The sequence below is a fragment of the Vidua chalybeata genome, chromosome 26 (assembly GCF_026979565.1).
Source record: "Vidua chalybeata isolate OUT-0048 chromosome 26, bVidCha1 merged haplotype, whole genome shotgun sequence".
Taxonomy (NCBI): Eukaryota; Metazoa; Chordata; class Aves; order Passeriformes; family Viduidae; genus Vidua; species Vidua chalybeata.
In genome coordinates this window covers 4519162-4546048 of record NC_071555.1, presented here as the reverse complement: position 1 = coordinate 4546048, position 26887 = coordinate 4519162, and the positions used below count along the sequence as shown (strand labels likewise).

Sequence of the window (26887 nt, the reverse complement as noted above, 5' to 3'; positions counted from 1 at the left end):
TATGCTGCGTTTCCAAAGTGCCTTGAACATGCAGAAGTGGAGTCCCTGGGCAGCTCGTGGGCGAGGAAAGATTTGGGAAATCTCTGTCAGTGGTGCTTCTTTACTAAATTAATATGCTGCTTGCAACCTGGAAGTGTCATCCCATAAGCTCCTGTGTCCTACAGGCTCTTTCCTCTCTGGAAAATTACTTATAGGAAAAATATGTGTGAGTGTGTGTGTGTGTGTGTGTGTGTGTGTGTGTAGGGAGCAGGAGTGCCAGTTGTGGGGCAGAGAGGGCTCAGGGCTCCCTTGTGCAACAGGAGAGAGGAGACACTTCAAATTCCTGCAAAACATCCAGAAAAAAACGGAATAGAAGTGGCTGGATTCAGTAACTCGGCGTGTTTCTGTGAGAGTGATGGGAAGAGAAGTTTGTGAGGCCTCCTGTTGTGTAACTCCCCGTGCCCAAGGGCAGGCAGTGGTACCTTTTGGGGAGGATTCCTCTGATTTCCAAATGAATCGGGTCAGGTGGAGTCATGGTAGTTCTGTCTGACTGTGGAATCCCCTCCCTCTCCTGCAGCAGCACACACGAGCTGTCTGGGGAGTCTCAGCCCTCTCGGAATATCAATGATTCTGCCTTATTCCAGACCCCTCTTCCTTCCCTTCTGTCCGAGGAATTTTGTTCAGACAGAGCAATATGTATAATTTAGCTTTCTGCTTGAGAGACCAGTCCAATCTGGCATTCTGTGGGTTTGGCATTAAACTTGAATTTACAATTAGCAGAAGGGGAATGAGGGACTGATGCCTTTGGCTCTGTCTTTCTGGCAAGGAGCCGGCTCGGCTGGGAGAGACACTGATAAATGTCTCTGCTTTCTGCTGCTATTTATAAGGGACTCAGGACCTTGCTCTGCTCCCTTTCTTTTTTCAGGTTTCCATGCATTTTAATATCTTTTGGGGGCCTGTTTCAAGCAGGTCTGTTCTCTTTCAAGGCTACCTCTATCCCTTGTCAGAGCTGGGTCAGGAGCAGGATTCATCCCAGAATGATTTGGGTGGGAAGGGACCTAAAAGAGCATCTCATTCCATGCCCTGCCATGGGCAAGGACCCTGTCCACTATCCCAGGGTGCTCCAAGACATGTCCAGCCTGGCCTTGGACACTTCCAGGGATGCAGGGGCAACCACAGCTGCTCTGGGCAGCCTGGGAGAAGTGAGGCTCCGTGGAGGACGCAGATAAAACCCTTCCCTATTCCTCTCCTTCAGAATATCAGGTGCAGTTCTCCACATTAGATTCGTTCCAAGGGGACATGAGCATGCATTTGCTGTTCCCCTCTGCCTGAGCACCTCCTGTAAATGGGTGTTGTGATGAGTTGTTTCATTCTGTTTTCCCTCTGGGACACCAGGCAGGCCAGGCATGGGTCCAGACTATCCCTGAGCAACCTGGGGAGCCCCTGCTGTGCCCAGAGCCAGCACAGCCCCCGTGGGAGCCCCTCTGGAGCTGTGGGGACTCTGGGAAGGGAATTGCCCCCCTGGCCTTTGGCACTGACCCCTGGCTGCTCCGGAGAGCCGGTGGAGGAGTGCCAGGGTGGTGTCTCCAAGGAAGTGTGAGTGACCCGGGACGTGTGCAGCAAGTGGATGTGGGCAGGGCTGGCCCGGTGAGCTGGGGCTGGCTGTGTGGTCCAGGGGCACTTCAGCAGTTGTGCTCCTCTAATTAAACTGGCCTGAAGAAAGTCACAGTGATGGGCAGAGGCTCTGCCAGAGTGAGCTGAGTGTGTTTGGGAAGCTGGATGGAAACCGTGTCTGAAAGTATGAGGGAGAGACATTTGGAGCCTGGAGACAAGCAGGGCTGGTGGCCACAGTCCACTCATCACCCCCAGCACTTCGGTTGCTCTGTTCAGTGTCCCACATGGGTGACATTTAACCCCGTGTGGTGCTTTGGGAACAGCCTTTCCCCAGTGAGAGCAGGGAAAATCCTCCTCACTTCTCTCTTCCCAAACTATAGCAAATTCCTATTAAGGACTTAGAGCAGGCTCCCACCTGTTGCTCCCTGGTTTTGTGTTATTTCCCAGTTAATGACCTGTGTGAAGCTGCTGCCTCAGGGCAATCCTGTGGGCTTCTGCCCACCCAGTAAATCCCTGTTAATGAGCAGAGTGTCCACAATATTCCAATCCCAGTGCTGGATTCATTCTGAAAATCCCAAGTAATGGAGCTGTTTCTTGTTTTTTGTTTTCACTTTCATTGTGTACAAAGTGCATATTTGGGTCGAAGCTGAGTGTGTGTTGCTGGTTGTGGGGTCTGTCGCAGCTCTGTTCTGGCTGTGGGTGGTTTTGGAATATCAGACTTTGTTTTTCCTTTTGAAGAAACAATATCTGCATTGCTTTCTTTAAAATGCTCTTGTTTTGGCTTAATTTAGACCATTTTGAAATAAACATCCAGGAGAGACTTTGGGACAAAAAATGCTGGATGGAATTTGGATTTGTGGTGACATTCTCTGGGTTTGGAAAAAAAAAAAAAAAACATTAAATCCAGTGGATTACTCCATTCTGAGTGAGATGGCTTCTTTTTTCCAGCAAGAGAATATGGGGGGGAGGGAGAGGGATATTTAGTGATTTGTCTTAGCCACAATTTGGGATTTTTGTACGTGTGACCTTGTTTAGGTCGATAAAGACTCAGCTCAGAATTACCTGTGCAGCGACAAGAACAGTCGCGTTAGAAAGGGGAAAACCCACCAAGCTGGGAAGTCAGACCTTGGAAAAGGGTGGAAAAGAGGGAAATCTGCATTTATGCCTATGGATGAGCAGGCGGGCAGTGCCCGGCGAACCGTGCGGGATTTGCTGCCCCGGCTGAGCCGCGCGGCTCCTGTCTCAGGGCACGGCCGGGTGGCGGTGGCTGTCACAGGGTGGCTCCGCTGAGTGTCCCCGCTGTCCCCTCGCTGCCAGCCTGACCTCGGGCTGCGGAAGGAGGCATGGAGTGTTTGTCCTGCGTGCAGCTGGCAGGGAGCTGGGAGGGAGCTGGGTTCTGTTCCGGGGGCTTGGAACAAGGGCTGTTTGTCCGGAGGGAGGAAAGCGCCGCGGTGCTGCCCTGCTCCCGGGCTGCTGGGGCAGGAGGGGTGGCGGCCACCCAGGCCAGCTCCAGCACTGACAACTTCTCTTTTCTCCACTGCCAGGGCACCCGAGCAGCCCACAGACTGCCCAGCCTGGGAGAGGAGCACGGGACAGGGAATAACTTTGCCAGCTCCATGCCCGGGAAGGGCAGCACCAGCCTGAGCCACGGCACAGGCTCCAGTACAGGGATAACTGGGGCAGGGCTGCTGCTGGACCAGTGCAGGGATCACCAGGATCTGGGCTCCTGTTGCTCCCAGACCCCCTGCAATATTTACACACGTGGTTATCTCTGGGTGAGTCCCTGCAGGCAGCCAGGGTCCTCCAGCTCAGCCTTGCCCTAGTGGTTTTGGGGACAGAAGCCTCCGTTGAACAGCGAATTCACAGTGAGAAGGTCTGAAATTATTTTAACCACAGCTGAAAATGTGGGTACGGCCCCAGTACTCTGCCCTGGTGAGGCATTTGTGGGGCAATGGTCTGGTAGAAGCCCATCCTGCGCTGGTTGTGTTGGATCCTGTGCTCGGGAGGAGAAGCAGAGGTCAAAGCTGGGATCACACACAGCCACTGCAGGCTCGGCTCAGCCGCCCCGGGCAGATGTGCAGAGCTGCTGGAGGTGCCCCTGGGTGTTTGTGTAGCCTCCAGCTGCTGCTCCAGGAGGGAGCAAAGCAGCTCCCAGGGGTCCCTGTCACATCTGCCAGCCCCGGGCGGATGCCTCGGGTGCCTGAGGAGCTCTCCCAGCACCACACGTCTAGACGTGATCCCAGCGGAGGCTTTGTGGTGCCTGCTGACAGCTCCACGTCCTTTTCCTCTGCTGTGATGTGAGGGTAAGGGTATTGCCAGTACGAGATCCTCTCTGCAGAGCGATTTTCCCTTTGGAAGCATAGGTTGGGTGTTAAATATCGTTAAGTGTTCCTACCTGTAGTTCAGCTACACTTTTGTAGCAGTTTGCATGGAAGTGTGTTACATTCCTGTAGCTTGATTTGTTAATAATTCAAGAATTCCTGTCCCAGGAACACAATTTGCTGCTGTGAGGTTCCATCCAAAGGAGCTGTTCATTGAGATGTGCTCAGTGCCCGATCCTTGTGAATGGGACGTGCTCAGCTCAGACACTGTGGAACAGTTCCTGAGGGGCAGAGCCGTTTGCATGAGTTAAAGGATGTTCTGTAAATCCATAACTCAGTGTAATCCACCCTCCAAAGCAGCAGGGGAAGGAGCTTGGGGGCTTCTGCTCCCAGGGAAATTGTCATTCATTTTCTCTGTATCAGAGGAGGCTCCAAATACCAGTTCATCACTGCTCGGGAAATGACATTTTGTTTTCTGCAGCATGACATTATCGCTGTTGTGTAAATTCCATGTTGATAGCTGGGCAAAATGCCTTGGAAGGAGGATTTAAAGACATCTGATCAGTGCTTTCTGGGACGTGGGAGCCATTTCTGTGCAGGCCAGGTTTTGCTGTCCTCCTCCCTGTTGTTTTTATTGCACAGGATGTTCCAGTGACTCTTTGGCAGAGGACGTGGAGCCCAGGAGTGGAACCCCTGCAGCTGCTTCCACATGGACCCTGGGAGGGTGACACCGTGCCTGAGCTGTGACTGTGGCTGCCCTGAGGCCTGGATTCCCTCTGTGGGGTGAAGCATGGCTGAGCAGGAGCAGGAGCAGAAGAGGGAACCCACTTTTCCCCCGGAGCCCCGGCAGAGGTGGGTGAGGCTCGGGGGTGAAGCGATGCACACCTGGGAGTTGTCTGGAATGTGCTCGGCCAGGAGGTTCCTCTGGGGGTTCCCCTGGCAGTCAGGATGATGGATGGGATTCCTTCAGCCAGCAAACAAGCACTGGTGTTCTTTAGCTCTGCTGGGAGTGTTGGGAAGCACCAGGGTGGCTCCTGAGCTCTTGTCTTGCCCTAATTTAAAGATGTATAATGACTGAAGGGAGTTACTTCTTCCCCCCCACCCCCGAGTGTTTTTTTATCCTAGAAAATTGATATTCCCATTTATGAATGTTTGTCAGACTTTTTATAACATTTTTTATGAAATTGAAATCACCTGAAAAATTGTGATCAACAAACTTCTCAAAACACCTGTTCTGAACTGAAAATAGCTTTGGGAACACACCAGGGCCTGGAGTGAGAAGGGTCTGGAGTGGCAGGGCAAGGGGGAATGCCAGAGGGCAGGGATGGATGGGAGATTGGGAAGAAATTCTTCCCTGTGAAGGTGGGCAGGCCCTGGCACAGGGTGCCCAGAGCAGCTGTGGCTGCCCCTGGATCCCTGGCAGTGCCCAAGGCCAGGCTGGACAGGGCTTGGAGCAGCCTGGGACAGTGGAAGGTGTCCCTGCCATGGCAGGGGTGGCACTGGATGGGCTTTAAAACAGTCTTTTCAACACAAACCAGTCTGATTTTTATGGTTTTATATATCTGATATCTATATAATATGCACAATATAATAACCTCCAACTCTCCTGCAGGTGCTGCTGCCTTCAAGAGAGTTAATGGGAAGTTTGGGACCCTTCCAGTGCCAGGAAAAGCGGTGGTGACCAGAAGTGCTGCTGCTGCAGACAGGTAAGAACAGGTGTGAGTGAGGAAATTGGGAGCGGGGCTGGGCAGGAGTCAGGGGACACACACGGACAGGGGCCTGGCAGTGCTGAGAACCTTCTGTGCTTCAGGCCCAGAGGAGGGGCCCAGTGTGGGGATGCTGAGCAGTGTCTCCCCACCTGGTGCTGCCAGGAGCTCTGGGTGCTGCTGGGCAGGCTGGGAACACGGAGCTCTGCAGGTACAAAATAACCACCTCACCCTAAAGGATGGAGGTTTGTGGTGAGACAGAGCCCTTGGCTTACCCAGAACGTGGGATTGCCAAGGTGCCCCAAAGTTTCCTTTGGCAGTGTCTCCAAGAGGTCACACTGTCCCTGGGGGCTTGTGCCCTGTGCACAGAGGAGGGGGACAGTCCATGGCTGGGAGGGGGTGAGCTCAGCAGGGTGTGATTTAATGACTTGGTGGCACTCAGTGCTCTGGCCTGGGTGACAAGGGAGGTGAAGGGTCCGAGGTTGGACTTGATGGTCTCAGAGGTCTTTTCCAACCTCAGTGATTTTGTGATTCTGTGAAATGAAATGCTGGTTTAATTGTTGGCTCTGAAATCTGGTTTCTTTTCCCCTCTTGCCTTCCCTTGCTGACCAGCTGGATGGAGCAGCATAAGGAGCCTGCTGGGTTTTTAACAAAACAGTACATTAGGATGCTCTGCAGTGCTCAAATTTAGCCATTTTGGGTGTTTTGCTATCCAGTGAGGGAAGGGGAGGATCCTTGTGAAAGGAGATCGCAGAGAAGGTGCCATAGCCAGAGCAGGATGAGGAGAGAGTTCCATAAAATTCTCTGACCTGGAGGCTGTGGCAGAGCCAGGACCTTAAGAGACCTCAAACCTGATTTAACAAACTGCTCATTCTAGTTGTGAATTTAAATTCTCAACGACTAGGAAGAAAAGCTCAGGAAATGGGAAAACAAACCTTCTCCTTTGTCAGCTGCCAGTTTAACTTGGCAACCTCTGCTCCCTGGCCGCTGCCTCCGGCCGGTCCGTGCCGGGGCAGGGCAGGGCAGGGCCGGGCGCTGCGGGTGCCGCTGCCCCGCTGGGAGCCGGAGCTCGGCTGCCAGGGTGAAACGGGGATCCCGGGGCCCCCTGGGACCGCAGGGAGTGCGGTGACCTGGATTTGAACCGGGAGCAGCCGCACCGCTGCCGTGCGAGCAGTCAGCCCGGGATTGGGGTCACGCCGGCTCCGCCGCGGCCGCGCGGGGGTTAAAGCCGAGCTGGGAGCTCGGCCCACGCCTGGGATGACACGGGCTGTGAGCTGGAAAAGACCTACAAGGGATGCAGGCAGCGCCTGGCAGCAGGAGATGGCTCCTTAAAGGGCATTGGGAAATGTTGGTCGGTCCAGCCAGGGAATTGGGTTTCCCCCGTTTTCCCCGGGAAATCTGCGCCCTCCCCCCGGAGCTGGCGGCTGCGCAGCCAAAGTTAAAGGACAGCAAAGCCTTCAGTCCTGTTTCCGGGCCATTGGCTGGTGAAAATCCTTCCCTTCCCCTGCTCATCTGGGCTCTAACAGGCACTGGTGTGACTGCGCTTTGACCCCTGAGCTCCCCATTGTCCCCGGCGCGGCTCCATCGGATTCCCGCTGGGATTCGGCCCTGGTGCCGTGGGGCTGCTCCTGCCTGCTCTTCAGCCGCTGAGCTGACCTCGAGGCTCAGCTCCCCTTTCCTTTCCTTTCCTTTCCTTTCCTTTCCTTTCCTTTCCTTTCCTTTCCTTTCCTTTCCTTTCCTTTCCTTTCCTTTCCTTTCCTTTCCTTTCCTTTCCTTTCCTTTCCTTTCCTTTCCTTTCCTTTCCTTTCCTTTCCTTTCCTTTCCTTTCCTTTCCTTTCCTTTCCTTTCCTTTCCTTTCCTTTCCTTTCCTTTCCTTTCCTTTCCTTTCCTTTCCTTTCCTTTCCTTTCCTTTCCTTTCCTTTCCTTTCCTTTCCTTTCCTTTCCTTTCCTTTCCTTTCCTTTCCTTTCCTTTCCTTTTCCTTTCCTTTCCTTTCCTTTCCTTTCCTTTCCTTTCCTTTCCTTTCCTTTCCTTTCCTTTCCTTTCCTTTCCTTTTCCTTTCCTTTCCTTTCCTTTCCTTTCCTTTCCTTTCCTTTTTCCTTTCCTTTCCTTTCCTTTCCTTTCCTTTCCTTTCCTTTCCTTTCCTTTCCTTTCCTTTTTTCCTTTCCTTTCCTTTCCTTTCCTTTCCTTTCCTTTCCTTTCCTTTCCTTTCCTTTCCTTTCCTTTCCTTTCCTTTCCTTTCCTTTCCTTTCCTTTCCTTTCCTTTCCTTTCCTTTCCTTTCCTTTCCTTTCCTTTCCTTTCCTTTCCTTTCCTTTCCTTTCCTTTCCTTTCCTTTCCTTTCCTTTCCTTTCCTTTCCTTTCCTTTCCTTTCCTTTCCTTTCCTTTCCTTTCCTTTCCTTTCCTTTCCTTTCCTTTCCTTTCCTTTCCTTTCCTTTCCTTTCCTTCCTTTCCTTTCCTTTCCTTTCCTTTCCTTTCCTTTCCTTTCCTTTCCTTTCCTTTCCTTTCCTTTCCTTTCCTTTCCTTCCCTTCCCTTCCCTTCCTTCCCTTCCCTTCCCTTCCTTCCCTTTCCCTTCCCTTCCCTTCCCTTCCCTTCCCTTCCTTCCCTTCCCTTCCCTTCCCTTCCCTTCCCTTCCCTTCCCTTCCCTTCCCTTCCCTTCCTTCCCTTCCCTTCCTTCCCTTCCCTTCCCTTCCCTTCCCTTCCCTTCCCTTCCCTTCCCTTCCCTTCCCTTCCCTTCCTTCCCTTCCCTTCCCTTCCCTTCCTTCCCTTCCCTTCCCTTCCCTTCCCTTCCCTTCCCTTCCCTTCCTTCCCTTCCCTTCCCTTCCCTTCCCTTCCCTTCCCTTCCCTTCCCTTCCCTTCCCTTCCCTTCCCTTCCCTTCCCTTCCCTTCCCTTCCCTTCCCTTCCCTTCCCTTCCCTTCCCTTCCCTTCCCTTCCCTTCCCTTCCCTTCCCCCTTCCCTTCCCTTCCCTTCCCTTCCCTTCCCTTCCCTTCCCTTCCCTTCCCTTCCCTTCCCTTCCCTTCCCTTCCCTTCCTTCCCTTCCCTTCCCTTCCCTTCCCTTCCCTTCCTTCCCTTCCCTTCCCTTCCCTTCCCTTCCCTTCCCTTCCCTTCCCTTCCCTTCCCTTCCCTTCCCTTCCCTTCCCTTCCCTTCCCTTCCCTTCCCTTCCCTTCCCTCTTTGTCGCCGACACTGAATGTTCAGTGCTCTGGGAGGGGGGACACTCCATCCCCAGTGCTCCCATGCAGCTGCCCCTGGCAGGTCTCTCCCCCTGAGCTCCCTAAGCCTCTAAGAATCCTTACAAGTGATTTGGGGTTTGACCTGAGTCTGTTTTGTGGAAGCCCGAGCTTCTGCTCGTATCCTTATTCTGTGCTGTTGAGGGATCCCCTCTGCTGGTAGAAATCGGGTCAGGGGTCACTCAAAGTGGGCAGCAAAGGTTTCAGCTCAGGTATCTTTACCTAAAAGCTGAACAATCCTGGCTCTCCCCTGCAAATTCCTTGAACACTGGGTAACTCTGGGTGTGTTATCACAGGGCTTCCAGCACTTAAGGGGATAAGAGGATGGGGACAAACTCTTGACTGGTGCCCGTTGTGACAGGACAAGGGGTGATTGTTTTAAATTGAAAGAGGATCGATTTAGATTAATTTTAAGAAAGAAGGTTTTTATTACTGGGGTGGTAAGGCAGAGCACAAGTTGTCCAGAGCAGCTGTGGCTGCCCCTGCATTGCTGGAAGTGTCCAAGGCCAGGCTGGATGGAGCTCTGAGCAGCCTGGGCTAGTGGAAGGTGTTCCTGCCCCTGGCAGGGGGCTGGAGTGAGATGGGCTTGATCTTAATCTTCTGTGATTCTGTGATCAGCCCGAATGGCTCAGCAGCACAACCAGCCTGGGAGGTCACTGCAGTCACTGCAGTCACCACGACCTGTTGGGTTTGCCAGGCTGCCACAAACCCACAGCAGCTTTGTAAAGCTTTGTAAAGCTTCTGTGACCCTTCTTCCTGATCCACTCCAGTCCAGCCTGCCTGGCCCCTCCTGGTGCACCGAGGTGGAGTCACCTCCACTGTGGATGTGCTGTGCTTGGCAGAGCCTTGGCAGCTGGGTGCTGACTCTCTCCTTCTCCCCATGGCTGTTTCTGCAGTGCCCTGTGGAGTGTCAGCTCCACGTAAGGCATGTGGAGCCAAGAGCCTCTTTCCCCAAATGGCCTCTTTCCCATGCATGGATTTGTTTCTTGTTTCCATCTGGAGCTAAAAAGCAAAATTCTCATTGTGGGCGAGACAGAACTGGGATCTGCTTCCACCTGAGGTGTGCATACTCCTCCTGCTGAGCTTCTCCATGGTGACAAACCCGTCAACTTCCCTGAATTTTCCATGTATCAAATAAAGGCCTCAACTTGGAGAGGCTCAGTGAAGATGATCCATCACAGGGCACACTGTACTGGGACTCTGAGAGAGAGCCAGAGTGACCTCTCCTCTCCTCTCCTCTCCTCTCCTCTCCTCTCCTCTCCTCTCCTCTCCTCTCCTCTCCTCTCCTCTCCTCTCCTCTCCTCTCCTCTCCTCTCCTCTCCTCTCCTCTCCTCTCCTCTCCTCTCCTCTCCTCTCCTCTCCTCTCCTCTCCTCTCCTCTCCTCTCCTCTCCTCTCCTCTCCTCTCCTCTCCTCTCCTCTCCTCTCCTCTCCTCTCCTCTCCTCTCCTCTCCTCTCCTCTCCTCTCCTCTCCTCTCCTCTCCTCTCCTCTCCTCTCCTCTCCTCTCCTCTCCTCTCCTCTCCTCTCCTCTCCTCTCCTCTCCTCTCCTCTCCTCTCCTCTCCTCTCCTCTCCTCTCCTCTCCTCTCCTCTCCTCTCCTCTCCTCTCCTCTCCTCTCCTCTCCTCTCCTCTCCTCTCCTCTCCTCTCCTCTCCTCTCCTCTCCTCTCCTCTCCTCTCCTCTCCTCTCCTCTCCTCTCCTCTCCTCTCTCCTGTTTTTCACCAGGAACAGAGGTGGCACAGCTGGATGAAGCCCCACTGTGTTCCAGGATCATTCTTGGAGTAGGAAGCACCCCTTACTCCAGGTGTGAGTGCTGTGGCCAAGGGGCAGCTCTGTGCCAGGCAGGTGCCAGCCCTGGGAGGGTTTCCCAGCTGCAATCCCATTGTCCTGGTCTGTGGTCAGAATTCAGGTTCTTTTATTTGCATGGCAAATCAGGCCATGGTTTTTGGGGTGCTCTTTCCCTCCCCTGGGAGATAACCCCGTGGATCCATGGATGTCCCCCCATGGCTCACACCCCTCAAGACACATTTCCCCACCTCTCCACACTGCAGAGGTGCTTCCCGACCATCTGATGTGTCCTGTGCTCCCAGGGTGCCCCAACATCCCAGCTCTGAGCTGAGGGAGCAGCCTGAGCCTCCCTCTGCTCACGTGGAGCCTCCTCAGCACCCCTGGCCTGGGCCACGACCCCTCCCTGGGGACTCCTCGGGGCTTCCGTCCTTGTGCTCACCCCAAAAGTGGTGCCTGCCTCGTTGGATTAGAGCTGGGAAATCGCAGCCAGATGGTCAATCATGAGCTTCAACAACCAGAGGAGCAGGGATATTTTAGGTTCGAGGGTTTCCCATTATGCAATGGCACAGACACAGCGTAGGGGAGGTGTTGGGTTCTTCTTGCTTTGGGTTTACTAATAATGAGGGATTTGCTTGGATTTTTTTTTCTCAAGTTCAGGGTCTTGAGCAGGAGTCTGATGACGAGCAGCTGGGGGGAGCTGGGGGGGCTCAGCCTGGAGAAAAGGAGGCTCAGGGGGCCCTTCTGGCTCTGCACAACTCCTGACAGCAGGGGACAGGTCGGGCTCTGCTGCCAGGGAACAGGGACAGGAAATGACCTCAAGTTGTGCCAGGGGACATTTATGTTGGATATTGGGAAAATTTCTTTTTGGAAAGGTGGTCAGGCATTGGCACACCTTCCCAGGGCTGTAGTGAAGTCACTGGCCCTGGGGTGTTTAAAAACCTGTGGATGTGGCACTTGGGGGCATGGCTCAGTGGTGGCCTTGGCAGTGCTGGGAATGCTTGAACTCAGTGATGTTAGAGGGCTTTTCCAACTCAACAATTCCCTGATTCTCTGGTCTCAGCACGGGAACAGGAGACTGTGGCTTCTCCCGTGGGCTGCTGTGGTTGACCTTTGGCAGGTGCAGTAAAAGCAGTGGGTGAGGAGTGGAGATCAGAGCTGAGCACAGGGCCTGTCCTTGACAGAACCAGTGAATCTGGAGAAAGAAGGAGCTTGAGGACAGGCAGGAATGCTCTGTGCCTGGGGCAGCCACGGGGGGAGCTGGAAAGGAAGGTTTGTGATGCAGAGAAAGGGCAGCCCGGGGTGTTGGGAGTCTCTGGGCACCAGACCTGCTGCCTCCTGCAGCTTTTGTGGTCCTGGGCAGTTGGCCAGGGACCATCTCCCTTCTGCCAGGCACATCCAGCACGTTGTGGTGTCCTTATGTCCCAGCCCCTGGCAGAGGAACCCTGCCCTGATCAAGAGCTGTGGGTGTTGTGTGACCCTGCAGGGCAGTAAGCTCAGCTGGGCCCACTTAAATTCGTGGTTTTTGCCCTCCTGACCCTGAAGATTTTGAATAACTCAAGATTCAGAAGCAGCCAGTGCATCTGGAATATTTCTGACTCACTCATCACACTGGTATCTCGACACCAGCCCAAAATAACTCCGTGCTGTGGCACAGCTCTGCTGTGGATGGAGCAAAACTGCACCAAACCCCTCCCGGGGTGCAGAGCTGCCCCTGCAGCGACCCCGGGGGGAAAACAGCCCCGTTTGCTGCCAGCCTGGGCCTGGCCAGGAGGACACAGGGGTGAGCGGGGCCCGGTGCAGACCCTCCCTCACCCCCTGGTCACTGCCACAGCCAGAGGAGCCACAACCTCTTCCTCGCCCTATCCTGCCACGGGGGCAGAGCAAGAGGCTGATGGTGATCGCTTTAGTAAGGTGGGCTGGAGGCAGAGAGAGGCCCCCGCCCGGGGCTGGGTGTCCTCCCGAGGGAGCAGCACCCCGAGGTGCTCAGGCACCCGCAGCAGCCCGGGCTGGAGCTCAGCCTCGTCCCCGCGGGGAGCCGGGGCCGCTGTGTTCTCCTGCCTCGCCCCGGGGACACCCGAGCGAGTCCCGCCAGGGCTCCGCGGGGAGAGGGGCACGGCCAGCCCCACTCTGGGGGCTCTGGGGGACGTGGGCACGGCAGGAATTGTCCTGAATGCCGCTCCTTGTCCCCGGCGGGCAGAGAAGGGCTCCCCCAGGGGGGTGACGCTCGTGTGGTGACCCCTGACCAGCGCAGGACCCCGAGCAGGGATGCGCTGGGGTTGGCACCGCGGGGACACGCGTGGCCCCGCAGCGGCCTGGGGACGTCGGAGCAGCTCCCGCGCGTCCATGGGCCGTGCTGGGAGAGCCCTCTCCTGGTCGGTGTGCGAGGAGAGCGGCTGTGCCAGGGAGCGTGCCCGGCGATCAGCCCGGTGTGCCGGGGAGCCCGGCCGTGCCGGTCAGTGTGGCCGCACTGCCCAGCTGAGCCCTGGTGCCCTGCTCCATCCTCGCGGGTCCCTCTGGGGGCTGGGGACCTGTCCCCAGTCCCCTGCTGCCAGGACCTGCAGGGTGCTCACTCAGCTGAGGGTGGTGTCCCCGCGCTGGAGCCGCGTCCCCGTGCTGGGACAGACGGAGCCGTGTCCTTGCGCAGGACTCGCCATCCCTGTGCAGCCAGGTGTCCCCACAGTGGGACACGGTCCCCAGCCGGGCAAAAGCTGACAGGGAGGGAGCTTGGTGACACTCACCATGTGCCATCATCCCCATACTGGGAGCCACACCGGGTGTGTTTCCTGACTCAGCACGGCAATCGTGAGGGACAGGCCAGGCTGGAACGTGGGACATGGGGAAGACGTCAGTGAGAGGAGCTGGAGGGATCCAAGGACCGGAGCATCCTCACAGGTGAAATCTGGGGACCCTCCCGCCCCGCTGGCCCCGTTCCCTGCTCCCCACGCGGGTGAGAAGCGGAGCCCCATCGTTTTCCAAATCTTTATTGTAAATAAATTCTGCGACATTGCAGGAGGCGGCCGAGGCCGGAGCCAGGGCCGAGCCCGGAGCGGCGGCTCCGGCGGCTCCGGCGGCGGCTCCCAGCGCGTGCAAAGCGGGAGCTCGAGGCCGGGGGGCGCGGGGGCCCCGCCGGGCCCGGCGGTAGCGGAGCAGGCGGTGCGGGGTGGCGGCGGTGCGGCGGGGGGGGGGACGGGGGCCCCGCCCCGCTGTGCCCGTCCCCGGGACGGGACGGGCCCCTGGGAGCAGCGGGGGCTGGGGGGGCTTTGCTCTCTTGGCTCTGGAAGCACCGGGTGCCCCCCCCGCGCCGTGGGCCCTCCCGCCCTGACAGCGTTAAAATCATTAAGAAAAATCCCAGTATTTATATATATATATATCTATATATATATCTATTAATGTCCCCAAACCCAGTGACAACGGTGGCTTCTTGCTCTGAACTGGGGGTGTCCCCTCGCTGCAGGGAGCACCCCGGCGCTGTGGCTGTGGCAGCTGTGGGGACACTGTGGTGACAGTGATAGAGGTGGGGGGTTGATCCCAGACCCCTGATGCCCACGGTGGTCCCAGGTCCCCACGTGTCCCAGCCCAGAGCTGATACGTCACACAAGAAGCCACCACCGGATCCCAGCCAGGGATGTCCAGCCACCCCTGCCCTGCTGTCACCTCCCACCCTGTCCCCTGGGTTGCCACCACAGCCACGGCACCCGCGGGTGTCCAGTGGGGCTGTCACACCAGGCTGGGTGCCACCACACACTTTGGCCATGGCTGGGCTTGGGGACACCCTTGGTCACTCTCTGTCTCCATGGCAAAGGGACCCGGTGGTGGGCAGGGTCCCTGGCCATTGGGCAAGGAGGGAACACAGAGGGGACAGCCCCACACTGCCATGGACAATGGGTATCATCCCCCGTTGTCTCCGTGCTGAGTGTCCCCAGGAGCGTCCCCACACAGACAGACACACACTGGGTTGTGTCACCAAGTGTCACCAGGGATGTCCCCCCTCCATGCTGAGTGTCACCAGTGTTTAAAGGGACCAGTGTGGCCCCCAGTGCTCCGTGGTGCTGTGGTTTGGGTGGCTCTATAGAGCCACCCCATGCAGGGTGACATGTGCCACGTGCCACAGGGAGAGGGTGATGCCACCCCCCGACCTGCCATGGGGGTAGCGGACAGCCAGTCTGGGGGGAATGGGTGCCATAAGCCTGCCCTGGGGCTGGGGTGACAAGTGCCACCCAGCAACCTGCCCTGTGTCCCCAGCCCAGGGCTCACCCTGTACCCTGGCCCCCGGGAGGCCCTTCTGTCCCCCCCAACCCCAGTGTCACCAGTTGGGGGCTCACCTGCCTGAGCTGGGGACGCTGGGGAGGTCTCGAGGGAGAGCTGTCACCCGTGGGTGCCTGTCCCACCACTGGGGACTTCGGGCTCCATGGCTTGGGGGTGCAGCCGTGACATAGGGGATCAGGGGAGAATTTGAGGGGACAAACCCCACACGGGGCTGCTGAGCTGCTCTGGGGGGCAGGGAGGCACATCTGGGGGTGCAGGACTTGGCCCCCGTGGGCCCCAGCCCAGGCACCGAGCCGGGGGGACACAACTCCAGGCCTGAACTGGGAAAGGGCGCTGGCCTGGTACTGGGGTATACTGGCCTCGTCCTGGGGACACTGGCCTTGTCCTGGGGTACACGGGCCTGCCTTTTGGGGTCCCAGGGCCCCGGCTGGAAGATGCTGCTGGAGGGCAGGGGGGGATGTGGGCCGGGGCTCCTGCTGGCCCCGCAGGTACATTCATTCCTTCCTTCCTTTATTCATTCATTCATTCATTCATTCATTCCTTCATTCATCCAGTGCCGAGTGCCGCCTGCCCGGGGGGGCCGGGGGTCCCCGTACATTCGTGGCGGTGCGGGGGGGGCCGGGGGGCGGTCCCGGGTGTCCCCCCCGCTGTCCTCCTCGGCCGGACCCTCGGCAGCGCCGCCCCATTTAATTGCTGTTAATGAGGCGCTGGGGGGGTGGGGCAGAGCGGCCCCGCTCAGGCCCCCCCGGACCTGCAACACAGAAGTGGGGTGCGTTTAGTGGGGGGCTGTGACAGGGGGGTGACACATGGGGGGACACTGAGCTGAAATGAGCCAGCACCGGGGGGGGGGCTGCTGCCAGGCCCCCCCAGCCGCTGCTCCCCTTCAGCCGTGGGGGCACAGAGATGGAGACAGCACGGCCGGACACACAGCACACGGACAGACGGGCCCGGGGGCTCCCACGCCGTCAGGCTGCCGGACGGTGACGGTGACAGGGACGGTGACGAGACGATGGGGGGGACACGGTTACACTCCCTGCTGCGCCGGGTCGTACCTTCCTCGGCGGATGTTCCTTGGGGGGGTGGCAGGGGGAGAGGAGAGGAACATTAGTGCCACCCCGGGTCCCCGCTGTCCCCCCTGGTGCGTGCCCCCACCCCAGTGTCCCTGGTCCCACAGGCAGCAGCAGTGTCCCAGTGCCAGGCAGGAGCACACCCGGGGGGCCCCCGCCCCAGCACCCCATGCTTGGGGACAGACACGGCCAGGGGGTCCGGGTGACAGTGACACCCCAACGGCACATGCAGGCAGGGCAGGCAGGGCCAGGGGGCAGGCAGGGGCTGGGACAAGGGACCAGGCAGGGTCAGGGAACCAGGCAGGACCAAGGGGACTAGAGGCCACACCACGGGGGATGCCCAGCCGGGGGGACTGGCAGTGCCCCAGCAGGGCATGGCCTGGCCCTGGCGAGGTGACGGTGTGCAGAGGGGACGTGGCCGGTGACAGCAGCAGAGGGGACGAGCCATGCGGTGGCTGCTTACTTAAATCCCCAGCCTGTCCCCCCTAGGACGATGGCAGCCACCAGCACGGCCCCCGCGATGGAGCCGATAATGATATTGGTGCCACTGGGACCTGTGACAGATGGGACAGGAGGGAGGGGACAGGGTCACATGTCAGTGCGAAGGGGACATGGGGACATGGGGACATAGCCCCAGGGATGCCCCAGTGCTCCCTTCCCAGGGAGTCGGGAAAGGGACAAACCCAGCCATAGGGAACATGTCAGTGGGGAGGGGACAGAGGGACACCAGGACACAATCCAGGGCAGTCCCAGTGCTGTGGGGACCCAGGAGGGAGGCAAACCCAGCCATAGGGACCCACCTCAGTGGGGACAGGATGCAGGGACATGGGGACACAGCCCCAGGCATGACCCAGAGCTGTGGGGACCTGGGAAGGGGGGCAAACCCAGCCATGCCCAGCTGAGCTGTGGCATCAGGGTGGCGGGACGCTCTTGAGCCCCGGTGTGGCTGGGGACAAAGCGAGACCCCGTGTCCCCGCGGGCACACGGACCCTTGTATCGCTCCGTCTCCCCCGTCGGCTTCGGCTCAGGGATGGGGTCGTAGACGCTGCAGTCCTTCCCCGTCCACTCCGCCCGGCAGATGCACTTCCCCTCGTTGCTGCAAACCTGTGAGAGGACGGCGTCACCCCCCGCGACCGCGACACTCCCCGGGTGTCCCCCTGTCCCCGGCCCTCACCCCGTGGTCGAAGCAGATCTTCCCGTCCCAGCTGCCGGGGCAGGAGCTGAAGTTAAAGGCGGTGGCTGGAAGGCATTTGCGGTCGAGACAGAGCATTCCGGGCCCGCAGGGCGTCCCGTCCTCCACGTAGCTCAGGTCCGAGCCATCCACCAGCTGCACGTGGCCGCCCCTGTGCCAGGACAGCCGCAGCGGGTGACACCGGCACCCCCGGCAGCCGGAGCCGTGCCGGTGCCCACGGTGGCAGCTACCTGCAGTCCACGTAGCGGTTCTGGTGGTAGAAGGTGGTGGTGGCGATCTCCCCGCTGAGCTCCCCCAGCCGCGGCGACCCCGAGATGTTGGCGCAGAGGAGGAAGCCGCAGAGGACGTCCCTTCAAGGCAGCGGTGGTGTCACCAGGACGGCAGGCGGCACCGGGAGGGGCCGCGGGGACAGGGGTCACTCACTGCTTGTTGCACTGCAGCCAGCCCAGGCCCTCGCGCCCGCAGTTCCCCCGCTCCGTCCCCTCCACGTTCAGCTTCTCGTAGCAGAAGCGCTCGGCCGAGCCTGGCAGAGAGCGAGTGTCACCTGCCCGTCACCCCCTGCGTCCCCCCCGCCCCCGGCCAACACTCACTGCGGCCCCACAGCGCGTTGCACTGACGGTCCCGAGTTTTGCAGCGCCCGCCGTAGCACCGTCCCTGCGGGGACGGGAGACGGGTCAGGGCTGGGGGAGGCTCAGGGGACAGGAGCGCAGTCAGGGGTCCTGGAGGAGGCTCAGGGGCTGGAGAGGGGTCAGGGGACTGGGCAGGGGTGACGAGGCTGGAGAGGGGCTCACACATGTGCCCTGCAGGGAGGTGCTGCAGGGACAATGAGCCCCCCCCACATCCCCCCATGCCTGGTCCCAGGAGCACTGCCCCGGCTCATGTGGTGCAGGGATCAGAAGCCACACGTGTGCCCAGCCAGGGGACAGCAGTGGGGACTCAGGGCCCCCAAAACCCACACCCAGGCGTGTGTGCGTGGCTCAGCTGTGGCTGTGACTGCTGACAAAAAGTCACAAACTGGTTTGGGTTGGAAGGGACCTTAAAGCCCATCCAGTTCCATCCCCTGCCATGGGCAGGGACACTTTCCACCAAGGAAGGTGCCAAGCCCACGCAGGCTGGCAAGCCCAAGCCCTGTCCTGCGGGGTCTTGAACAGACCCAAATGCACTTCCAACATGCACAAGCCCTGATGCTGGAGCCTGTGGGGATGTGCCCAGGCTGGGCTGAACTCACCTGCTCGTTCTCACAGAAGTATCCATCCAGCTTGTGGAGGTTGGGGGGACACTGGGGGGACATGGAGAAGAGGTTGGGTGAAGCCACAAGGCCCCACGATGTGCTCCACCTTGTCCCCCGGCCCCACTCACCTGGCTGGAGTCCCCGGTGCAGGTCTCAGGGATGTCACACTCATTCACAGCCTCCCGGCAGGACACTCCACGTGGCTCGTACTGCCCGGGGCACAAACCCAACTCAGCAGGAACGGGACAGGACCCCACTGGATCCACACCTGGACCCTGGCCCCCCTGAGCCCGCTGGATGCTCCCAGCCCCGCACCTTGCAGCCCTTGCAGCAGAGCCCATCGCTGCACATGGCGTCGTGGGTCAGGGTGCATTTCTTGCAGCAGTTTCCCCCGCTCCTCGCACACTCCTGCCAGGACAGCAGCCGGAATCAGCCCCTGGCAGCCCTGCAGCCCCCCAGAACGGGAGGAGCAGCCCCTGACCCTGCTCACCGCCAGCGAGCCGCAGTCGCACTCCTCGCCCGCCTCCACGAAGCCGTTGCCGCACTCCGGGGGGTCCAGGAGCTGCCGGGACCGAGGGGGGACAGGACACACACACAGGGGAGCTGCTGGGCACCCCGAGCCAGCTGCTGCCATGAGCCCCCCGAAAAGGGCATCACGTCCCCGGGGAATGGCAGCACCCCCAAACTGCTGCCAGGCACGAGATTCCTCCCCCTCTGGGAGCTCAGCAGCAGCCCCTTGGCTGTGGCGGGGACTGGGGACACTGCGAGGGACCCCGGGAGCCGCCCCCAGAGCATCGGTCCCCACTGTGACCCCCAGAGGGGCCGGGGGGGGGGCGTTACCTTCAGGGGTTTGTTGAAGAGGCAGCTGCCGCCGCCGTCCTGCAGGAACTGGTTGTACTCATCGATGCTGCAGCGGGAGAACTTCCGTGGGAGGTAGTACCTGCGGGATGGGGGTCACTGTCACACCGTCACACCCTGCCCGGGGGCACTGCCAAACACGCGAACCCGGCCAGGAACTCGGCGATGCCCCCGGCGGCAGCGGTGACACGAGGTGTGGCAGTGCCACCCCGAGCGGCACCCACCCCGTGTCCTCCATGATGCAGCCCAGCCACGCGTCCGGACAGCGGCAGTCCCCTGCGAGGAGAGGAGAGGGCTGCGGCTGCAGACTGTCCCGCCGCCAGCCTGGTGGCACCGCGGCGTGTCCCCACGGTCCCCATGGCCCCGCGGGAGGTGGGTACCTGCGGCCGTGCGGTGCTTGTTCCACATCATGCCCACGTTCTGCCCCAGTGTCTGTGCCAGTGTCACCGCCATGGCCGCCACGTTGCCGTACTGCGCGGGAGCGACGCGGTGTCACCGCAGGGACCCCCGTCCCTGTCCCCAGCCCCCCTCGCGGGGGTCTCGCCGCACCCACCTCGTTGACGCCGCCGGCGCGGGCAGGGGAGCAGATGCCCCCGACAAAGGCGGTGCCGCTGCGGCTGCTCTGAAACGTCCGACCCCTGCGAGGAAGAGGATGGTGGGGACGGGGGACGCTGTCCCCGGCCCCGGGGGGGACACGTGGCCACAGCGCTCACGAGAAGAGGTGGACGGTGTCACTGTGCTCTGCCAGCCCCTCGCGCCGGTACTTCACAAACTCGTTCAGGATCTCCAGGGAGTCTTGGCCCATCCGGATCCGGTCCTCGGCCGCCCACGTCTCCATGGCCACCAGCACGATGCGAGTGTTGAGCTGCTCCTTGTAGATCTGTGAGGACAAAGGGACGGTGCTGGGGACGCGACCCCTCCCAGGGACAAACCCACCAGCTCCTGGGGATAAACCCCTGTGGACAACTTCTGGAGCTGGGCACACACATCCGTCACCAGGGACAATTCCCCAGGGACAAAGGACGGGTGGGACAAACCCACCAGGTGCCAAAGAAAAAAACAAGTGTGGGACAAACTCCCTGGGGCCAAACTCTCAAGGGACCAACCCAGCAGGTGCTGAGGACCAAACCCCGGGATAAACCACCAGGAGCTAGGGACAAATCCCTGGGAACAAATCCACCAGCTGCTGGGAACAGTCCCCTCAAGGATAACCCCCCCCCCCCCCCCCCCCAGGGACAAACCCACCAGGATGCGGGATAAACCCTCTCTCCAGGAATAAGCCCACTGGGGATAAATCCCTTGGGAATGAAGGGTAATGAAGGCCCCAAGGGACAAACCCTTCAGATGCCAGGGATTGTCCTCCCAGGGACAACCCCCCCAGGGACAAATTCCTTCCAGGGACCCCCTCTCACCATGTCAGCCAGGTTGACCACGGACTTGGCGAAGTTGCTGGTGAGAACTACGGACTTGCGGAGCTGCAGGAACTGGGGGCACACCAGGGCCAGGTGGGATTGGGGGGGGGGGGCCAGACCGACCCCTCACGGTCCCCGCCAGCCCCGGGAACCCCCCCCCGCTCACCAGCTGATGGTCGTTCACCACGGCCAGCTCGATGTACTTGGTCTCGCTGTGCACCGTGTGCTGGGCTCGGCGGACCTGCAGGGGGAACCCGCGGCTGAGCTGGCACCGGCACCCGGATGGGGCTCCCGAGCCTTCCAGGGATGTTTGGGATACAGGGAGTGGGCAGAGCCACTGCGTGGTGTTGGGATGCAGCCCCACCAGTATTCCCTGCACACCCCTGAGCCCAGACAGGAACAGCACTCTGCAAACACCCATGGAGGAGCCCGGCTGCACCCGCAGCCAACAGGCAGAAATCAAGCAGGGTCAAGCACACTTGTCCCCTGCCCGTGTCCTCTGTCCCCTGCTCTGTGTACCCCGATGTCCCCACTGACCTGCCGCCGCCGCCGCAGCTTTGGAATCCCAGCCGGGACACGCTGGCTCAGCGCAGGGAAGAGGCAGCCTGAAGGGAAGGGACAGAGGTGGTGGGACACCAGGACACAGGGCCGCTGAGGCGAGCGCCGCAAATCCCCAGGGACAGCTTTGTGAGAAGGCTCACCCAGTCGGGGGCAGCTGGGGATGCGCTGCACGATGTGTGGTCGAAGACCCTGCCACGGGGAGAGGTGTGTCACGGCCACGCGTGGGAGGGGAGGACTGCCACGTCCCCGTGTCCCCATGGCTGTCCCCAAGCCACAGCCAGACCCGTAAAGCCGCCTCGGGGTACTGAGGCAGGCACATGGCAGTGCCACCGCTCACCTGCCCGCGCTCGGCGCCCGCCTGGGGCTCAATCAGGTACGTGGCTCGGCCGTCCGAGAAGACCCCGCTGCAAACAGAGGTGAGCGTGTCGGGGTGCAGAGGGGTGCAGCCCACCGGCCCCCATACCGGCAGTGGGGATACTCACCGCAGGCCCTGGCAGCTGGAGAGAGCGGCGAAGGAGCGGGGCTGCCCCCGGATCCGGCCCTGGTAGTAGCAGTGCTCCCCCGCGCCCTGCGGAGCCGGGACGGGCGCTGAGCCTCGGGTCCCGCCCTGCCTCGCACCCCAGAGCCCCACCAGGCTCAGGGCTCTGGGGTTCACTGCCAGGCACCTTCAGGGTGTGCCTGGTGCCCACAGCACCCAGGATCTCCCGCTCGAGGAGCATCCCCCAGCAGCATGGCAGCACCCCACCAAGCAGGGTCAGCAGGCACCCAGGGGCACCCAGGGGCGGGTGGGGGGATAATGAACTGCTGGGGACCATTCCTGGGCTTTTGTGGGATTTATGAACTGGCCACCACAACCCCTGCACTGGCACAGAATGGCACAGCATGGCACAGCATGGCACAGCACGGTTTGACACAGCATGGCACAGTTTGGCACAGTTTGGCACAGTTTGGCACAGTCTGGCACAGCACGGTTCGGTACAGCATGGCACACATCTTACCGTGCTGTGGCTGCCGTTGCTGCCCGCGCCGACGTGCCGCTCCACGTAGTGGGAGGCGAGGAGGTGGCTGCCAGGAGCAGGCGGAGGGTAAGAGGCCGTGGGGTGGGGAGGAAGAGGAGGAAGAGGAGGAAGAGGGAGACGACAGCAGCGATCCACGTGCAGGGCACCACCCCAGTGTGGGAGACCACCCACCATCCATATACAAGGCATCACTCTAGCATGGGACCACCCCAGTTTGGGAGGGTGCTGGCATCCCATGGGTCCTTCTCCTCTCCTCTCCACCCTGGCTGAGCCCGCACGGCTGGGATGGCTCTGCACAGCTCCCCCAGCCCCGAGCACCCCCAGCTCCTCCCCTCCGCCCGGGGGGCAGCAGCAGCCCCGTGCCGGCTGCCCTGCCGGGACCCCCGGGTCACTCACTGGTTCAGCCGGAGATCGAGGGTGAAGGCTGAGCCGAAGGCACGCACCATGAAGCTCACCTGTGCCAGGTGCAGCCCCTGCAGGACAGCCAGAGCAGTCAGCCCCAGAAAAAATCATAACTAAAATCATCATTAAAACCCCAACCCAAATATGCAGCCTGTGAAGATGCACTTTTTTTTTTTTTTGACCGAAAAATTCAGCATAAAGAAAAACCGTGTGGTTTGTTTTGTTTTGGTTTGGTTTGGTTTGGGGTTTTTTTGGTTGGGTTTTTTTTTGTTTTTTTTTTTTTTTTTTTTAAACCCATCTCCCCTGAAGCACTGGGATGGCATCTGCATCCTATCGCCCCCTCCGCGGCTGCCGTGCTAGGGTGGGGGTGCCGGAGGATCCCCCGGCACTGGGCCCAGCCCGGCCGCGGCAGCCGAGCCGCCGCTTCTCCCGCCCTGCGGCGCCGCCGCTCCTGACCTAATTCCTGCCGCCGGCAGCGGGAGCCGAGCGCTGCGGAGCGGCCTCAGACCCGGCAAACTCGGCGCACGGGAGAGAGCCCGGCACCGGCTGCGGCTCCCCCCGGTGCTTCACACGGGAAACGGCAGAAAAGCCAAACCCATCCTGGCGTGCCCCGTCCCTTTGCTGGGAACCCGGCGCAGTTCGGGATGAGGACTCAGGGATGAGGAGCCGTCTGTCATCAGAGGGAAGGGATGTCCCGGGCCCCGACCGCTTCCCTGGGGTCCGGCAGCACTGCTGGAGAGGGCTCTGGCGCCGGGAGCCAGCCCCGAATTCCCCCGGATCTCGGCTGCTCCCTCCCGCCGCGACACCCCGGTTTAACACCTCCCTGGGCCCCCGCCAGCGCGGCGGCTGCCGCCGCTTCCCGGCGTCCGGCGGTTTCACTCGACGCCGGGTGTAAATCACCTCTGCGGCGAGAGCAGCTCCTCATCTCGCCTTTATCCGGCGCGCACGGGGATCGATAGGCGCCGGCCTCCGCGGCTGCCAACACCGCAACTCCCCCGTGCCGGATGGGGCGCGTGTGCTGCTCCCCGGAACGCGGGGACAGCCAGCCATGGGGTGCGGGTCACTGCCCGGTGCCCGAGCCTGGGCTGGTCTGGGCAGCAGCACTGGCTGGGACCTGGGGGCCGCTCCCACGCGGCCTGAGCCCTCCTTGCCGGACCCACGAGTCTGTTCCTGTGGGAGCCCTGCTCGCTATCTGCCCGCTCCCGTTTCATCTCTCCCAATACCCGCGCGCCACCAGTTCCCAAATTTAATGGGATTTTGCGGCACAAGTCCGTGTTCCTCCGGGGAGCATGGCAGCGGGATGGTCCCTGGGGGGACGAGGGCTCCGGTTCGGGATGCCGGTACCCACGCTCACGCTGGGGTGTGGCTGGGCCAGCGACGGCGGCTGCCTGGGGACCTGGACCTGCCACCTGCCAGGAACCCCGGAAAGGGAGAGGGTTGGGGGCTGTCGTTCACTCACGGGTCCTCCGCCTCCGCCTCCTCCTCCTCCTCCTCCTCCTCCGGGCTCATGCCTGACCCTGGTGTCCAACTGATGCTTTGGGACTTCTCCACCCGAGCTCTGCCCCACCAGCCTGCTGGGGTGGGTGATTTGGGAGAGCACCCGCCCTTCCTGCCATGCGGCCCGAGGGAGCCTCCGCGGCAGCGCTCCAGCCTGGGTGGCAGGACCTGCGGGAGAGGGGACAGGGTCGCGGCCACCCTGGGAGGGCTGGGGGGACAGGGGCCTGGGGAGGAGAAGGGACGAAGACACAGGGGCCTGGGGACAAGGGGACGTGGAGGGCTGGGGACGAGGAGGGACAGGGAGATGGGAACACACAGGGGTGGGAACACGAGGGGACAGAGTTGGTGAACATGCTCAGGGGGTGGCCCAAGCATGGCACTGCCCCAGAAGGGGACACTCATGTCCTGGATGGGATGCCCAGGGAACGTGGAGGGTGGGTACAGGGATTGTCTCAGGGTGCACTGCCGGTGAACATCCAGGTATGCCCAGGAGGGGACAGCCCAGCAAGCACCGGCTGGGAGGGGAGCCCAGGAGATGGGGGTGACCAGGAGGGGAACACAGCTGGGTGGAGCAGCTCAGGAGGTCTCAGATACAGTGGCATGTCCTGGAGGGGACACACAGGGGACATGGACGGCTGATAAAGTGATGCATCCCAGAAGGGGGCATGCAGGGGAGAGGGGGCTCAGAAATGCCATCACATCTCGAGGAAAGGTTCGGGTGGGGGTCGGCATATCCTGGAGGGGACATGCAGGGAAAAGAGAGGGCTGGAATGGGGACACATCTCAGAGGGGACACCCAGGGGACAGAGAGGGCTGGGAAGGGCCCACCGAATGGGAAATGGAAGACTGGTATGGGGACATGTCCCCTAGAGGGGACAACGAGGGGACAGCAGGAATGGTGCAGGGACACCTTTGGAGGTGACAGGCAAGGGACGCGGTGGGTGGCCGCTATGGGGACACATCCCAAGGGGACGTGGAGGGCTGCTATGAGGACATCTATGGGGCATGCAGGGAACGGGGGTTCCGAGACGGGGACACATCCTGAAGGGGACATGGGGGGCTGCTATGCGGCCACCTGCGGAGAGGGAGCACGGCGGAGGCCGCTGCGGGGACAGCGCGGTGGAGGGCGCGGGGCCGCAGCAGGTGCGGGGCCGGGGCCGGGGGGGACGCGGGGCTGAGGGGCCGGTGCGGGGCCGGGGCAGGTGCGGAGCCGGGGCTGCGGGGCCGGGGCCGGGCAGGTGCGGGGGGATCGCGAGCCCGGCCCCTCCCGGGGCTCTGCGGGGCGGCGCTGCGGAAAAATGTGTCGATGCAGCGAAAAAGCCGCAGCGGCGGCGGCGGGGCCGGGAGCGGAGCGGGGCGATGCGGGGCCGGGAGCGGGGCCGGGAGCGCGGCGGGCGCGATGCGCTGCCGGTACCGGGGCCGGTACCGGGGCGATGCCGGAGCGGGAGCGGGGCCGGACCTACCTGCCCGCGGGGCGAGCGAGAGCAGCGCGGCCAGCAGCCACCCCCGCAGCGGGCTCATGGCTCCCTCATGCTCCGCCAGCGGCCGCGCCGGGCCCGCCGCGCCGGGGACCGTCACCGTCCCGTCCGGCCCCCCCGCCCCGGGCCGGGCCGGCAGCGCCGCCCCCGCCCCGCCCGCCCGCGGCCCCGGGCCCGCCGGACCGGACCGGCACCGGCACCGGCAGCGCCGGCAGCGGCACCGGCAGCGCCGCCCCGCGCCCGCCCCGCCCCGCCCGGCCCCGCCGCCCCCGGTACCGGCCCCTTCCACCCTCCCCGCCCCGGCTGCCGCAGCGCCGCTGGCACCCGCGGCACTGCAGCACCGGAGCCCCGCCGGCATCACCCCCGGGCCGGCAGCACCCCCAGCCGGTACCGGAGCTCCCGGTCCCATCACCCCCGGAATGGTACCGGAGCCCCGGGCCGGCGCTGGGCACCCCGCACCAGCAGGGACCGGAGTGGAGCCGCCAGTGCCAGACCCCTCCCAGCTAGGTCAGACTGTGTCCCCCCACAGCCACCCGGGACAGGACACCAGGACACGAACACCCATAGGAGAACTCCCCAGTCAATCCTGGACCTGCCGAGGTCTGGAGCTTCGGGACAGAATCAAACCCCCCTCAGCCACTGCTGCCCCCCAGGCAGTGCAGGACCCCCACACCAGTACCAGCCCCTCCAGCCAGTCCCAAACCCTCCCAACACCAGTACCAGGCTCCCCAGCCAGTGCAGGGTCTCCAGCGGGGATTGGAGGCCCCCAGCCTGCACCGTGTTCCCCTCAGCTGGTACCCAGTCCCTGACCAGTCCCCAGTCCCCAGCTGGTTCCCAGCCATTCCCAGAGCCCCTGTGGATTGTCCTGGTGCTTCCAGCCAGTACCAGGACCCACACCATTATCAGAGCCCCCCAGCTGGGACCGAAGCCCCCAAGCAGCACCACCCTCCCAGCTGGAGCTAAGCCCCTGACTGGTGCCAGGGCTGGTGCTGGCTGTGGCAGCCCGGCTGTGCCAAGGGGATGGTGCTGGAACCAGGGCGTGCTGGTGCCCACAGCACTGGGAACATGGGGCGGTTCTGGAGCATCCCCAGTGGCTGGGTGATGTCACCCAAGGATTCTGTGGGGTCCCCACCCTCAGGAAGCACCAGAAACAGGAGTTTCTGCTCCGATTTTGGGGGAAGGCTGTGTTCCCTCCTGGTGGTAATGGAACAATTTTAGGGATACAAGCCCCAGTAAATTCCTGTTTGTCGCAGTGGGAGCGTGGGACAGCAG

The 26887-nt window shown here is 61.3% G+C and overlaps 1 protein-coding gene across 1 annotated transcript; it reads right to left on the bottom strand.

Moving 5' to 3' along the window:
- Window positions 1-15823: 15823 nt before the first annotated feature.
- ADAM11 (ADAM metallopeptidase domain 11) lies at window positions 15824-25746 on the bottom strand. Its single transcript, XM_053965294.1, has 26 exons — window positions 25601-25746; window positions 24100-24305; window positions 22635-22711; window positions 22218-22284; window positions 21702-21787; window positions 21557-21623; window positions 21360-21408; window positions 21196-21263; window positions 20825-20899; window positions 20659-20730; window positions 19960-20126; window positions 19800-19884; window positions 19627-19717; window positions 19471-19522; window positions 19229-19328; window positions 18879-18950; window positions 18704-18796; window positions 18517-18597; window positions 18386-18436; window positions 17748-17811; window positions 17581-17680; window positions 17388-17507; window positions 17140-17308; window positions 16955-17069; window positions 16429-16519; window positions 15824-15968 (listed from the first exon to the last, which is right to left on the bottom strand). Exons 1-26 carry the CDS (start codon window positions 25656-25658, stop codon window positions 15923-15925), a joined length of 2322 nt encoding a protein of 773 aa, XP_053821269.1. The 5' UTR covers window positions 25659-25746; the 3' UTR covers window positions 15824-15922.
- Between the last annotated feature and the right edge of the window lie 1141 nt (window positions 25747-26887).

Excerpts from the sequence above, each read along its gene's own strand:
- ADAM11 (XM_053965294.1), bottom strand. The coding sequence starts at position 25,658 with ATGAGCCCGCTGCGGGGGTGGCTGCTGGCCGCGCTGCTCTCGCTCGCC. Across the intron at positions 21,409-21,556 it reads CGGGCGCCGAGCGCGGGCAG|GGTCTTCGACCACACATCGT; the intron begins GTGAGCGGTGGC and ends TCCCCGTGGCAG. Across the intron at positions 17,508-17,580 it reads TGGCTGCAGTGCAACAAGCA|GGACGTCCTCTGCGGCTTCC; the intron begins GTGAGTGACCCC and ends GCTGCCTTGAAG.